At 45.8% G+C, this 13,148-nt stretch overlaps 1 protein-coding gene across 3 annotated transcripts in view; it reads left to right on the top strand.

Annotated features, from left to right (window-relative positions):
• The window catches only part of LOC119429169 (protein SON), a 60,943-nt gene that overhangs the window by 12,917 nt on the left and 34,878 nt on the right, over positions 1-13,148 (top strand). For all 3 annotated transcript variants that reach the window (XM_037696850.1, XM_037696849.1, XM_037696848.1), the window contains 5 exons: positions 2,651-2,803; positions 2,891-3,066; positions 5,426-5,563; positions 5,850-5,936; positions 6,109-6,324. In XM_037696850.1, coding sequence (XP_037552778.1) covers positions 2,651-2,803; positions 2,891-3,066; positions 5,426-5,563; positions 5,850-5,936; positions 6,109-6,324 — 770 coding nt within the window. The remainder of the gene's footprint in view (positions 1-2,650; positions 2,804-2,890; positions 3,067-5,425; positions 5,564-5,849; positions 5,937-6,108; positions 6,325-13,148) is intronic.

Here is a 13,148-nt window from a genome sequence, read left to right as displayed (position 1 = left end):
GAACATGGACACACGTTGGACCTGGTTCAGTGGGTGGCTGGTCCCACACATGAACATGGACACACATTGGACCTGGTTCAGTAGGTGGCTGGTCCCACACATGAACATGGACATACGTTGGACCTGGTTCTCTCTCACGGCTTGTCTGTGAACGACCTGGAACTATATGATAATGTGATTTCTGACCATAGGCCTGTTTTATTTGATGTTGGTTTGTCCTGTGCTCCAGTTAAATCCTGCGCTCCTGCCCAGCGACATAGAGTTTTTAACCCTTCCACCACTGGTCAGCTCTGTGCTCCCTCTGGCTCTGCTGCTGACACTGAACAGCTGAGCTCATGCTTTGACTCCTCCTGTCAAACCATTTTGGACTGTGTAGCTCCATCTAAACTGGTGCGGCCTAAAGCCAGATCTGAACCCTAGTTTAATGAAAAAACTCTTGCAGCCAGACAGGAGTGCCGCAGAGCTGAACGGAGATGGAAAAAGGATAAACTGGAGGTTTCATTTTACATTTTAAAGGACTGTCAACGTCAGTACCAGAACACTGTTAAAGAGGCCAAAAAACAACACTTGTCAGATATTATTGTGTCCAATCATAATAATCCACGTGTCCTTTTTTAAACTATTGACTCTGTCCTGAAGGCCCCACAACCTGTCTGTCTGGAAGCCTCTACTGAACTTTGTAATGACTTCCTGCAGTTTTTTATAAATAAGGTTGTTACCACAAGGGCCCTTATTTCAGCCCCTGCTTTTGACCCCTCCTGCTTGGTCCCCTGCCTGGCTGTGTTCCATAGATTTGAACCAGTGACCCTGACCCTTTTAGAGGATGTGGTCGGCCATATTAGACCATCAGGTTCTCCTTGTGACCTTGTCCCCCCTCGTCTTTTAAAAGAGGTGTTTTCCAGCATCAGGCAGGTGATTCTTGCTGTTATCAATAGCAGTCTGTCCTCAGGTGTTGTCCCAATAAGTTTTAAACATGCTGTGGTGCAGACCCTGCTTAAAAAGCCTAGCCTAGTCCAAACTGTCTTGGCTAATTTTAGGCCCATCTCCAAGCTGCCTTTTATTTCAAAAATTTTAGAAAAAATTGTATATGCACAGGTCAAATGTTTTCTGGATGAGCACAATATCCTGGAGGTTTTTCAGTCTGGCTTCAAAACTCACCACAGCACAGAATCAGCTCTAGTCAGAGTTTTTAATGATATTTTTATGGCTAATGATTCTGGTGAACATGTGGTTCTTGTCCTGCTCGACCTAACAGCTGCCTTTGATACCGTGGACCATAACATTTTAATATCACGCTTACAGCATCAAGTGGGTATCTATGGTACTGCACTGAGCTGGTTTAGGTCCTATCTGGCAGACAGAACCATGTCTGTCAACATAGCTGGGTCTGAATCCTCCACTGCTCTTCTGTGTTTTGGGGTTCCACAGGGCTCTAATTTAGGTCCCCTTCTTTTCACCCTTTACCTGCTTCCATTGGGATCAATCCTTAGAAAGCATGGGATCTTTTTTCATTGTTACGCTGACGACAGTCAGATCTATATGCCACTTAAAAAGAAAGATGCCCCCTCAATTAGGCCACTTCTGTTGTGTCTTGAAGACATCAAAGCCTGGATGTCTTTAAACTTCTTAAATTTCAATGAAAAGAAAACAGAAGTGATGGTGTTTGGTCCTAGTGGCTCTTGTGAGCCTTGCCCTGTTGATCTGGGCCCTATGGCACCACATGTAAAGAAAACTGTTTCTAACTTGGGTTTTAAAATGGACAGTGATTTTAAATCAGATTCCCAGATTGGAGCGGTGGTCAAGACCAGTTTTTATCACCTCAGACAGCTGGCTAAGGTAAAGTCCATCCTCACAAAATGTGAAGCTCTTGGTGTGTTTAATGTGCTGTTATGGTGCAGAGTTTTCAATAAATTTGTAATTCAGTGCATTCGTGTCTGCGTTTAACAAAACAAATGTTTAAAGTTAATTCAGCACTGGCTCAAACATCCAGGTAGACAACAAAAAGGGCTTTCAGAAACGGGTCCAGATTACCTGATTTAGCCATTTTTTGTTAATTCAGCGCAGCTTTCTTGTATCGGATCGGTATCGGATCGGGGGCGAGTCGGTATCACTTGATACCAAACAACGGGTATCGGACCGGAAGTGAAAAATGTAGATCAGTGCATCCCTAATGTGTACAGCACTTTGTTGCAGCTGTGGTTGTTTTAAAGGGCTTTATAAATAAAGTATTATTATTATTTATAAAGTTTGTGAATGTTTCTGCTCAGTGCCCTGAGATGACTTGTGTTGTGACTTGGAGCTACAGAAACAAATTGAATTGAATTCTAGAGTTAACTGCTCAACTTCAATTACTGTTTGGTTCAGAAAGTAGATCTGATGGAGTCAGAATCACACCATGGTCCAAGTATCCAGAACTAAAAATAATCCAGAAATAGTACTAATCCTTAACCAAACTAATCACAAAACCAAATTAATCCAGTAACAACCCCAATCCAGAACTGAACTAATCCCTAATCTACTCCAAACCTAACCCTGGCCTTAACCTTAGCCCCAACCCAGTAAAGGTTTATTCTCTCCATCGCAGTAAACCATTCTTCTCTCATGGATCTTGGTTAACCCTGATTGATATGTCGTCATTGTGTTTCCTTAGATAAAGAGCAGTTGTTGGAAATCGCCAAGGCCAATGCTGCTGCCATGTGTGTGAAAGCTGGCATGCCGGTCCCTGCCAGCCTCCAGTCCACAGTTCTGCCCCTGGCTCTGCCCAGCATGGCCATGAATGCTGCCATGGCTAGTATGACTGCTGGTATGATTCAACAAGCGAGTTTTGTATAATTTCTATGCTAATTGTACGTGACAGTGTGACATGATTGTATATTTGTGTTCCTTCCAGCCTCGGTGACTGCAGCCCTGTCTAACATGGGCACCCTGTCCTCGCTGCTCCATCTACCCTCCATCAGTAACAAACCACCTCCGGTTTGTGTCCAGAACAACTCCTCTGCTCTGGAGGAAGTCAAGAAGAAAGTGGCCAAACAGGCCAACAGCATCAGCATCAAGGAATTTACTGATGTAAGAGCTTCAAGCAAACATGTCCGCTGTTTTAGAGAACTTGAAGGACTGTTCAGAGGTTGCTTTTTTTAAAGAGACTGACCACCGGGAGAACTAGGCCTAAATGCAGAAACTGCGTAGAAACTAAATCCACCAAGTCTTTTTTTTTTCAACAAAAATATGTAAGCCACAAGGTCCCTATAATGGGATCTGAGTGAAACAAATGAGAAACCCTGGCCCTGTTTCGATCTACATCTCAGAAATATGGCGCTTTGCCACTGTCTCTACACTCGAGAGGTCAAAGGTCGAGAGCTTCAGATCTTTTTGTAAGATATTCCAGGAAACAGGAGCAGAGTAGGAGAAGGTCCTTTTGTCTAGTTCAGTCCTCACTGAGGGAACACTGCAGGTAATGATGTCCTGAGAGCGCACGCTGTAGCTGCACTCACACAGAGACATGTAGGAGGAGATGTATGAAGGCAGCAGACCAAGAAGTGATTTAAAGATGAAAATGATAGCAGGATATATACATATTGTTATTTTCACTCAGAATTGTATTCTCAGATGTTGGAGGACAACTGACTTCTGGAAGAGGACCATTTTCAGCAAACTGACATGCATTTCCGCATAAACAAACACGGCCACAAAGTTCGGACCCGTGCGCGCCGCCTAGACTGCAAGACACGTTTCTGACTGGGGGCAGTGCAGAAGACAGAGTCAGTGGGTGGTAAAAGACCGAAGCTACGCAGTTTTCATCACACCTAAGCCAGACTTAAGGCTAGAGGACTTAAGGACCTGCCCACTGCTGGTACCCACCCCACTCAGCCCGGTTTAAGGGACTATCTTGTTCATGGTTCCAAGCGGACTGCTCCGAGGTGACCATTGTGACATAAGCAAGTGGCAGCCGTTGATTGGCCAATGAAGCTCCGTCACTGGATGACCCGCCCAGTTACTTTGATTTTTCAAGTTTTCTACTTTCTAGTTTAGTTTGGAACCTCCAAAAAATAGTGCAGAGGACCAATGATGAGGTCCAGACTAGGAATGCGTGATATATACGGTACACGGTAGAAATAATAGAAATTTATTGGTCATCTTTAGAGAAACCTGCTCTCTGATGTGTGAAAGAACGCTGTGTTGTGTGATTTTACTGCAAGACCCTCTGGCCACAGACTCATTTTGTGTCGACTCTCCTTAAAGCAGAAGGAGGCGCCCACTAGAGGTTGGAGGGTGAAGTGTTTCAGTTGCTGCTCTGTTGCTGTTCATTTATTAAGTGAGACTGGAAACTGTTAAGAGTTAACAACCTATTATTTTGTTTAAAACATATGGCTAAAACTACATTTGATATATTTTGCACTGTTTTGTACTACAAGAAAGAAGCCGAATACTTGATTTGTTTATTATTTAAAAACTCTGCACCTAGTACTGGAATTTTCTTAATTCAAAATAATTGATGGCAAAAGGACACACTATGCTTTTTTTCATTCCTATTAAGTTTTATACCCAAAACATATCGCGATATATATCGTTATCGCCACCCTTCACAATACATATCGTGGTATGAATTTTATGCCATATCGCACATTCCTAGTCCAGACCTTTTTGTTTTGATTGGCGGATCAGAGGATTCAGTGTGAGCTGGACGGTGCCACAAGAAACGGCAAATTACAGTGAGATATTAGAGATGATGGCGCCGCACGGATACACCCGGACCTTTAAGCAGTGCTGGGATAATCTAAAAAACGTGAAGTCAGATTACAGTTATAATGTCCACCCACTTTGCAATGAGGATCCCGCCCACAGCGCAGGGGTACAAGTCACACTGGCAATTCACCCACACCTGAGATGAACCCTCTCAAGTGTGCTTATCAGTAGCAGAGCAGCTACCGGGATACTTTACCGTAGAAACATCATCCAGAGTTTAACACGTCACAGAAGGTTGGATTTTAGATGACTGGTCTTTTGAGCTCTTCAGTGTTTCCCCTACCAGTATACAAGGAGGGCGCCCCGCCTGGTCAACAGAACCGAGCGCTCTGCCTCCCAAACCGAAGTGTCTTCTTTCGATAGTATAATATATTTGATAGAGTATATATCTGTGGTGTTCTCTTAAACACCCCAGAGTTCGCACTCCCACTGACTGCCATTTTATCCAAGCTCAGAATATTCCCTCCAGAATTGTGGGCCGTACTGTTTCTTAGGTTTCACATCTGTACCAAGTTCCACTGTGAATAAAATATGAGATTAGCAAGTTAGCCTTGTGTAATGACATGTTTTGAATTGGGAGTTATAGAAACATAAATTAAATCCCGTCATTTCAGTTTGTAAAATTTGTGAACTGTGTTGTACGAGACGGTTGTCGTGTTGAATGTTCTGGTTGTGCTTGTAGAAATGCAAGATGATCGTGGACAGCACCGGAGAGCTGCCGGTTGCTCTGCCTCACGTCTCTGATGACGAGGATGATGGGAAGGTGTTTGGAGGAGCTGCAGCCATCCGAGAGCAGAAAGTCATCAGCTTCAACATTACTGTAACTTCCTCACACACACACATATGTGTGTATATAGTATATACTGTATAACGTAGGGTCATGTAGGGAGGTCCCAGTCTTTGTTCTTAAATGAGGGAGTATTGTTTCCATTTGTTCTTTCGTAGATTTCAGATTCATCAAATTAATGAACCACCAAACTGATGGTTTGAAAATGATTAAATACCAAGCAGATACTTAAATTTGATATAAAAGTACCCGAGTTAACCTACTGAACAACATAAATCTGTTCAAGTGGAATGTTCTCTGTTTCTTCCCATCCCGTCAGAACTCGACAGCTCGTCCATCGGGGCGCTGTGATGCAGAAATGGCCAAAGAGTTTCCTGTGTCTTCAGGGTCTCAACATCGAAAGAAGGTTTGAACGGACCCACAAGACCAGGATTTTTTATTGTTATTGTTAATTTATTGTGTTTTTATGACTCTTGAAATGTAGCACTTTGCTTCATAAATGGAAGGTGCTATTATTATTTGTTGACCCTGCTTTCATCAATCAGAGAAGTTCTTACATGATTACTTCTTCTGTGTAGGAGGGGGACGGACTGGGGGCCTATGGAGAGTGGGTTCCTGTGGAGAAAACCACAGTAAAGGTTTCCACTGGTCCCAAAAAGTCCAGTGTTCCCACTGTGACATCATCGTTGATACCACCTGAGGATACGGCAGTGAGCTTGGGTCTACCTGATGTTATAGAGCAGCCGACGCCAGCGCCAGACAAGGACAGTGTGTTCCCTGAAACACAACTACAGGTGAGGAACAGCATCATGTGTTTAATGACTTTATTCCAAATACATACAGTTTATGAAGATGAATTCTATCATTGAGGCTGTATTTGGTACTATATGTGCATTTTGAATATAGAAATGTTTACCTGTGTAGGGTGTGGGTTTTTAGTCGAGACACTGTTCAACAACTCCCGCCCTTTAATTAACAAAATTAAATACACTGCCTGGCAAAAAAAAAGGGTCACACACTAATATTTGGTTGGACCTCCTTTATCTTTGATCACATCGTTCATTCTCTGTGTCATTGTTTCAATAAACTTCTTCAGCGTCACAAGATCTGTTTCATCCACTGTTGCATTAATGTTTCACCAACATCTTTCATTGATGACGAGACACTAGACATGATGGTGCATCACTTCTCCTGCCTCTCTTCTGACCCTGATGCACCATCACTCTGGAACAGGGTCAGTCTGGACTCATCAGACCACATGACCTTCTTCCATTGCTCCAGAGTCCGATCTTTATGCTCCCTAGCAAATTGAAGCCTTTTTTTCCCAGTTAGCCTCACTGGTTAGTGGTTTTCTTAAGGCTACACAGCTGTTCAGTCCCAGTCCCTTGCGTTCCTTCACATTGTGTGTTTAAATGTTCTTACTTTCACTATTAAACACAGCCCTGAGTGCTGCTGGTGTTTCCCTTCCATTTGATTTCACCAAACGTTTAAATTCTGACACTGTGATCGTTTCGAACAATAGTTCGGATTTACGCAGTGCGGATGTGCGCGTCACACAACACCTGAGCACGCATACTGGACAGAGCTGGTGAAATTGTTCCTCCTCTGCAGATTTATGCGAAGGAAGACAGAAACCATCCCGCGTAATGACTTTGGACCTGAATGAACTTTTGCTTTTTGGTATAAAAGTAGGGTTTGGTCAGAGTTCTGCTGAGCTCCCATCTCCTTGAATTCTGAGACAAGAAGGAGCAACGGACCAACTTGACAAGTCACTCACTCTTTTAGCTGACGTCAGAGCTAATAAAATGCTGCTTTGACCGACAGATGCTTCAAAGGTATCTGATCCAAGGGCTCAAATGGTTCTTTAGTTAGTGCACGGAGTACGAGCGCTAGATCCCACTGCGGTGCTAGGGCGCACGTCACCGGCCTGAGCCTGCACGCACCTTTCAGAAAATGTTTTGTTAGAGGGTGATTGAAAACCATTCTATTGCTGAACCCTTCATGACAGGAAGAGATTGCTGCAGTATAAGTTTTAATCGTGTTGAAAGCTAAATAATAATAATAATAATAATGTCATCACAATGTCAGCACTGTATGTTTCCATACAATGGCGAAATTAGTCTCTGCATTTAACCCATCCACCACCAGGTGGTGCAGTGGGCAGCTATTGAAAGCGCAGGGGGACATTTTGGGGATGAGGCGTGCTGCCCAGAGACGCCACGTGATGTGCAGTGACTGGGGATCGAACCTGGGACTTTCGGGTCCCAAGCCGGCTGCCCTGCCTCTACACCATCTCGGCCCCAAATTCCTGAATTCCTGTCCAACAACAGCTGCAGGTAGGATAAAATGCAGCCCAGGGAACATGAAGCTGGGCACCCCTCTTTTTCTAGGCACCATCGTTGAAAAGAAGCCCATTTAGAAACAATCATAGTGGATTTTGCTCGCGCTCCCTGGATGGTACATATTACATCTTTGGAAAACCCAATTTTTTTCAAGCGTTCCCGTTCAGCGGCCAGGCCCAAAGGGGCTGTCCTATTATAGGGAAGCTCCTGATTGCTCCTCCAGCGTGCAGGAGAGCATCCTCTCTCCACTGCAACTTTCACGGTTGACCCATCAGCTGTTGCAGTACCGGGAACCATGAGGCATTCATGCGTTCTGGGGTGATCAAAATCACTTTGATTCTCCTCTCATACCCTCTCCAACAGCGCTGTTATTAGGGGGACTGGGAGGGGAGCATAAATCAGTGTCTTTGGCCATGGTTTGTGTGTGAACGTGTTCACCCCCAGTGTGCGGTGTGTCCTGTGGATTTAGGGAGAAGAACAGGTCGCACTGGGTGTTCTCCCGGGTGGCCATCAGGTCCACCTCTGCTTTCCCGAACCTGTTCCAGATACGCAAGATTAGACCTGGATGAAGAATCCAACCACTGTCCAGAGACCCTCCTCTCGACATAATATCTGCACCCTTTTTTAGCACGTCTGGAATGTAAACTGCTCTGATTGAACTTAAATGTGTGCATGCCCAGCAAAGCAGTTCCCTGGCTGCATTCAGCAGCTGAGCTGAATGCACGCCTCCTTGGCGATGTATGTACACCGCTGCGGCTCTGTTGTCCATGTGGATCATCACGTGATGACCCTGAATCAGTGAGGCAAAATGTCTTACCACTTTCCCCACTGTGAGGAGTTCCAGTACATTTATGTGGAGGGATATGCAGGCTGGCCACATTCTTCCCACCGTCTGGGATAGGCAGGTCCCTCCCCAGCCAGAGAGAGACACGTCTGTGAACACGGAAGTGGATGACGTCACTTTGCCCAGAGGGACTCCCTCCAATAGGTTCTGGGGATTCCCCCAATGTATGTTTTTGTATTGAACGCATTTTTGGATTCCCCCAATGGTTCATATCCGTCCCCACAGACAGGGGAATGGTGATTAGGCACCGTTTGTGACATACAGGATCAACTTTCAGTCGATTTTACCATCTTTGCACGTGGCGCATAAATAATAGCTCCAGCGGCACCACAACGTGAGCTGCTGATATTGTTCCTAGTAATCTCATGATTGACTGTGCCGTCACCATCCTGTGAACCCAGACGTGCTGAAGCAGTGACGTCAGGGAATCCCTCCTCTGCTCTGACAGGAGAGCTGTCGTGTTTACTAAATTTAGCTTCACCCCCAGAAATGTAATTTGCTGAGATGGAAAGATAGAGCTCTTCTCCCAGTTTATTGTGAACCCCAGATGAGACAGGTGTTTCACTAAAACAGCTGTTTGTGTCTCTGCCTCTTCCCTGGACTGAGATAGAATCAACAGGTAATCCAGATAACACAAGATTTTTATTCCTCTCGTTCGAAGCGGATGGAGGGCTACTTCTACACATTTTGAGAACGTGCGTGGGGCGAGCGAATAACCGAATGGGAGGCAGTTGTATTGAAAGCAGGACCCCTGGAAAGAAAAACGAAGGAACTTCCTATGTTTGTTTATTATTGGGAAGTGGAAGTATGCATCCTTAAGATCTGTGGACACAAACTAATCCCCTTCTGTCACATATTCGAGAACACGTTTCACCGTCAGGATGTGAAAAGGTCGTTCCATAATGAGTCTGTTGAAAGAAGCCAGATCTAAAGTTGGTCTGAGGTCTCCTGACTTTTTCAAAACCAGGAAGTACCGGGAGTAAAAACCGGCTTCCTCCTCTCCAGGAGGAATTCTGGAGATCACATCTTTTTTCAGAAGCTCCATCAATTCTGATTGAAGGGTTAAACCCTGTACTGGAGATGTTAGCTGGATTTCTAACATACCGTTGAATTTCCGGGGTGTTCTCGTGAACTGCAGAGTGTAGCTTTTGCAAATCAGATGGGACAGCCATCTGCTTCTGATGCATTCACTTTGCCACGCTGCGCTGCGCTCTGAAAGTGGACGCGCGTGGGTTTTCCGTCTCGTAAGGGGGAACAACTGAGCCTCTACCGCCGTTGTTTCCTGTGGGGGGTATTCTCCTATACTGACCCATGGGAGGCTGTCCTGGAAAGGCTTGCATATCTGTTTTTATATTGTGGTTTTTATATTGCTCCCCGGCCGCATCTGGATAGGGAGAAAAACCTGGCGTGAGCGTTGGACAAAACAAATGCCGCTTTGGTGGAAATTCACTTTCATCGCTCACTTCTGCTAGCCGGTCTGTAAAATGAGGAGAAAACCCCTGCGTAAAGCTCTTGCTTTGACTGCAGGTTCATGACACGAGTGTGTTTGAGCAGAAAGGTCTCTGTGTTTTTTGGGCATTAGTTTGCAGAATATCTTACCACTCTGTGATTTCTGACAACCGTCCTCAGCGCTCGCTTCCTCTGACAGGCAAGGAAGGGGACTGATGGAGATGGTGGATGAATGGAAGAATCCTCGTGGAGTGCAGCCACTTCTCCCAAAGAGATTATCTCCTGTGTCATTAATCCAAACCTGGTGTTTACCTTTGAACGGTTGCTACAAGCGAACCTTTTCATTAGGTGTGAAGGGTGTTCATACAGCCTGTCTGAATGAAAGACTCCACTTTTTGAGAGTTTTTTTATTTCCCACATCAAAAACCTGCTAATTTCAGCATCTCCCCCCCCAAAAAAACTTTCATCTTTTTGTGCTGTTTCCTCCGCACCTCCTGCGCCTGATTTTGCCATGTGCCCATCTGTTGATGGCCCCTGCTTTGGAAAGTCCCCGTTTTTTGTGGCATCTGGGAAGTTTGTCCTCCGGGGTAGGCTGGTGGAGGGGCCCCAGAAATGGTAGCAGCAGCCATGGAGCATCTCTGCGGCTGATACTAGAATCTGCTCTGTTCTTTCCAGTGGCCCAGTGTTCAAGCAGAGCGGGGGTCTGCCCGGGCTAGGGTCGCGTGTCTCCTCACCTGCTCCAGGGTGTCAGATGAGGATTGCAGCTAGTTCAAGACCAACTGGAAGTGAGGTCCGAGGAGGCCGTCTGAGGACACCGGACTTTCCAGAAGTTTTTTTTAACATCCTCCGGGATGGATGGGGACAGTCTCAGCCACATCTGCCTCTGTAGCACCGTTGCCCAGGTAGAGATGCGAGCAGAACACGCCACGAGTGCTGTGCACAGGTTGGTTATCATGTCTGCCGCTGTGCATTTCTAGTCCAGGTCTGCGGAGAAAGGGTTCGGCTCCTTTGCCTCCTTAGATATGCTAAGGGCTAGCATTACAATATTGTTTGTTGCATCTCCCACCTGTGACAAGCACTGGTGAATTTTGTCTGACACTTTCGTGGTGAGCTGGTCACCGGAAGATGAAGGAATAATGCATCTGCCGACATACCTCGCTGCTCTCACCCCGAAGACAACCGACAAGCTGGGTTCTAGTGGAGGTATAGCGGGGAAGCCTTGATCTGTGAATCCCTTGACTTTTATGATGGCTACGTAGGAGGTGACCGTAACCCTCAACTTCAGCGGGTCGGTGGCTGAGCCCAAGAGGAGGATAGACACAGCCGTGAAACAGGGCCAGACCGGGTCCCGGTGTCCTGTGTGCTGAGTGAAAAACCTTCTCGTCAGAAGGGTTGACGTGACTGGCTCGGGCACCTCCAGGTCGCAAGCTCTCGCCGACCTCCCTATTATCTCCAGGAGCACGTGAAGCAGAGTGGTGGCCGACCCTTGAGTGGTTGGGGGGGCCTCCGTTCGCTGCAGTACCGACTCCAAACCTCTTGAAGGGCAGGATGGAGCGCGGCTGCTAGCTGTTTCAGCTTCGGAGGGGGACATGTCTGCTAGCCCAGAGTCCAGGGAGCTCAAAAACTCCTCCAGTGACAGTCTCTCCTCAGTTGAAACTCATCCTCCACAGAGGAAAGGAGTTCAAACCGGCGCTGCTTTTCCTCGGCCGAAAAAAGTTTGCAGTCTGGGCAGGAAAAGAGCGGTTTCATGGCCTGGTGGGTATGTTCAGCTCCCAAACAGCTCTTACAGATGACGTGCAGGTCTGCCGACAAAATGTAGCCGGTCTGGCACTCTGGGCACAGACGAATAATAATGACTTTATTAATTAATAATAATGACTTTATTAATTAATAATAATGACTTTCGCTTTTTTTGTGGAAGTCATCTTTCCTTCTTCTTTTTTCTTTTCTTTTTAGAAGTAGTGTTCTTCGCATTGGCTGAAGAAAATGGGGAGTTGATCTCAGGTCCAGATGCAATTTATAACGAATCGGGTGGGACCCACACAGTAGGTGGGCATGGACTAGAAGTTTTCAGTGTTTGGCAAACTGCGCGCGGGGTAAACCCAATAGTAACAGCTTTTAAAGGGCGTAGCTTACATGAAATAGAACATATTGTTTCAGTTTTCAGCATGACATGAGGTCATATAACCATTGTGTGATTGGGAGGGGTATCATCCCTCCACCTGATTACAATTGCCTGTCTCGCCAGTAGGGAACAGAACGACTAGAGGTTGGTAAAGACACTTCATCCACACTAATACTGAAAAGAGCCAGTAGGGGGTTAGGTGCTAGGGTAACATTAAGGTTCTTGGACAGTGTGTGAAAAACCTCTGTTGGCCAAGCCTGGGACAGGACCAATACACGTGAATCAATGAGGCCTCTGAAGTTTTGCATTTGTCACAGTATGGAGCGATATCAGAATAAATACGAGACAGTTTGGATTTGAAGAAGTGGGCTCCATGTACCACTTTAAACTGAAATCAGACAATGATGTGTACAGAGTCATGTTGCATTGATACATTTAAGTAAGGGCCACATTTCAGCTGGGATGGTCAAGTCCAAGTCCTCCTCCCATAATGTTTTGAGTTTGGATGTGGAGGGCTCACGTATGATTGTGCAGCTACCCATCCAGGCTGTCCCATTATAAAGTTTGCAGATGATACATTGTTGGTGGGATGCATCACAAACAACGATGAGTCCAGCTACAGGCAGGAGGTGGAACACCTGGAGAGCTGGTGCAGAGAGAATAACCTTCACATCAATGTGAAGAAGATAAAGGAGATGGTTGTGGATTTTGGAAGGAATAACCGCCCACCACTGAACATAGGAAGATCTGCGGTGGAAGTGTTCTCCAGCTTCAAGTACTTGGGTGTGCACCTGAACAACCTCAGCTGGAGCAACACCACCAGCCTGATGAAGAAAGCTCATCAGAGACTCTACTTCC

Source organism: Nematolebias whitei, chromosome 24 (assembly GCF_014905685.2).
Source record: "Nematolebias whitei isolate Nwh7 chromosome 24, NemWhi1, whole genome shotgun sequence".
In the NCBI taxonomy this organism is placed as follows: domain Eukaryota; kingdom Metazoa; phylum Chordata; class Actinopteri; order Cyprinodontiformes; family Rivulidae; genus Nematolebias; species Nematolebias whitei.
Note: the sequence above shows the minus strand (reverse complement) of the source record. Positions and strands in the feature narration are given on the sequence as shown.